General features: G+C 44.0%; 1 protein-coding gene across 1 annotated transcript in view; it reads left to right on the top strand.

Moving 5' to 3' along the window:
- The window catches only part of LOC308304810 (rab proteins geranylgeranyltransferase component A 1-like), a gene marked incomplete at its 3' end in the record, with an annotated part of 50846 nt that extends 48109 nt beyond the window's left edge, over positions 1 to 2737 (top strand). The window contains exons 17-18 of the mRNA XM_080749439.1: positions 1361 to 1506; positions 2405 to 2737. Coding sequence (XP_080605565.1) covers positions 1361 to 1506; positions 2405 to 2737 — 479 coding nt within the window. The remainder of the gene's footprint in view (positions 1 to 1360; positions 1507 to 2404) is intronic.

The following is a 2737-nucleotide window of genomic DNA, read 5'->3' on the forward strand; positions in this document are numbered from 1 at the left end:
TTCGTCTTGTTACACCTCTCCTCTTTTCTTCACCTCCCTCCCACCCCTTATTCTCTCCTTTCCTCTCTTCTCCCTCCTGTCCTCCTCTTCTCTCTTCACCCCCTCCTCCACACTTCTCTTCACATCATTCTTTACTTTTCCTCCGCTCCTCCTCTCCTAAATAGATCAAACTCTGTCAAACAATGTTCCAGTTAAACTTACCTGTATTCTAATTGACATTTGACTAATGGCCACATTGACATTTTACAACTGACACACCTCTCTCTTTCTCTTCCACTCCCCCCCCCCCCTCTCTCTGTTCCTTTTTTCCTTATTCTTTTTAAAGGGTACTATTAGAAACAGACTTGTAAACCTCTCTCTTTCTCTCTCTCTCTCCCCCCTGTCCTCTCACCCCGTCTTTCCATCAGAGACATAGCTAGCATGCTGGGGAGCTAAGCTCACTAAAATGTCAAATTGACACAGACAAATGGAAGCCTGGGAGGGACAAACGGAGCAGTGTTGAACTGCCTAGTCCTTAAATGCATTCCTAGCCCCGCTAGGGGAGAGAGCACAGGGCCCTAAGGATGCCAGTGTCGGTCGGTCGGCTTCATACCCTTTTGGTCACATGTACTGTATATGGTGTAAGGAGTAGCCATAGCCTCTAGGGGTTGCTCTTGCTAGCAGGTCTGTTAGGCTCTAGAACTCCAGTTTGTGGGCTCACATTGCAGATAATTACTCAATGCAGTGGCTCAGAGGTAGGGTGGCCGGATGGAGAACCGCAAGGCTCCCAGTTCGAGCTCAGGCTCCCCCAGAGTTAGTGTTGGAGTGTCCTTGAGCAAGACTCTGAACCCCTTGCACCATTTACCATTTATTTAACATTTTCTCTGGGTTCTATACAGGCGCTAATAGAATCTACATTCAGTGCCGAAATGATTAGTGTGTCCATCAATATTATACTGTGTCAATATGCAAATTTGGCTAATGACAGATATATCTAAACAGCAAACTAATGTTATGTCCCCTTTTATTTTGAGAACTGGACCAACCACCAATGTAGATGGAGCTCATATATTGAGTTGGAGAAATATAAATGCAATAAAAGCCAGTGTATCATTAGGGCCCACATATTTTAGTCCAGCTTTAATTATTCCACTGCTGTCTGTCAAACTCGGGGGTAAAAAAAAAAGAAAATTTGCAATTTTATATACTGTACACAATAACGTGTAAATATAATTCAATGGTTCAAAATGTGTTTTAGAATACATTTTTTGGGCCAACATTTTGTCTTCAAACATGATAAACAATGTTTGTTTTCTATATTGTCTATATTTTTGCTGTCTGACTTTGATTGTATTTTTTACCTGTGCGCGTGTGTGTCTAGAGGGCCGTCCTTCTGTCCTGTGGTGCATGTACTTCAACATGGCTGACAGCTCAGCGGTGGAGGGAGGGAGTTATGACCTGCCCTCCAACGTGCACGTGTGCTCCGGTCCGGACGCCTCCCTGGGACACCAGCACCCCATAGCCCTGGTCAGAGTTACACCTACTCTACACCCTTTTAAGGACTTTTGTTTTACTTCATCAGAATGGTGCAGAGGAGAGAGAGACAGGAAGTGGGGGATAGGGCTGTCACAATTATTACATAATCGTCTAATCGTGATTATTTGACATTATCGCAATTATTTTGTCATAATCGTCATAATCGTGAATGTTGAAAAATGTCAGAAAAAGTGGAAATAGCAGATCTACAAGCTCACAACGCGTCGGCTATTTCGACAATGTTATTTTTTTAAGTAGTAAGTTGTCGAATATGTCAGTAATTTCTTCGTGTATTTAGGTTTTGTGTCATATCTGCCATGTGCAACTTCAAAGCCTAAAAGCCAAACAGAAATGTAATTGTCAATGACAAAAACATAATTAAATCGTTAATCGCCAATTATTTGAGTGACAATTAATCGTCATGTAAAATGTCATATCGTGACAGCCCTAGGGATATCGTACACATGACAAATACAGTGGGTCTGAACCTACTGTATAGTAAGTAGGTCGTCTGAATTCATGATGTGATGAGTAGGGAACTGAACCGTGGCATGAGTATTGTAGTTCTGAATCCATGACATGACTAGAGTAGGTTTCACTCTGAACACATTCAATGAATAGAGTAGGTCTCACTCTGAACCCATGACATGAGTAGAAGTAGAAGTAGTAGTAGTAGGTCTGAAAGGACCTGTACTAAATTAAAGGTGCTGTAGAACCCACACACCTTTCTTTTACTCTAAACCATGTCATGGTTTAGAGTAAATCTGAACCCATGACGTGGGTATGTATGAACCATTGTGGCAATTGTAATTCTAAAAGGCTGACTTAGTGAAACTCTTTCCCTTATTCTCTCTGTCTCTGTCTCTCTTCGTTGTTTCTCCTTCTCCAGGCGGAGTCCATCTTCCAGAAGATTCTTCCAGAGGAGGAGTTCTGTCCCCCGGCTCCCAACCCCGAAGACATCATCTATGACGGAGACAACTCCTCCTCCTCGCCGGGTCTGGAGGAGGCGGAGGGACAGGGAGAGGAGGGGGAGAGGGACGAGCAGAAAGAGGGAGGGGAGGAGAGGGAGCAGGAGAACCCGGGAGAGGAGGAGAAGAAAGATGTAGGGGAGAGGGAAGAGGAGAAAGATGGAGGGGAGGAGAAAGGGAATGAGGAAAGTAAGGAGGAAGGAAAGGATGAGCAGGGGGAAGAGATTCAAGAAGAGCCTTCGGTGGAGGAGTGA

Source organism: Nannobrachium achirus, assembly GCF_963921795.1.
Source record: "Nannobrachium achirus genome assembly, chromosome: 19".
Taxonomy (NCBI): domain Eukaryota; kingdom Metazoa; phylum Chordata; class Actinopteri; order Myctophiformes; family Myctophidae; genus Nannobrachium; species Nannobrachium achirus.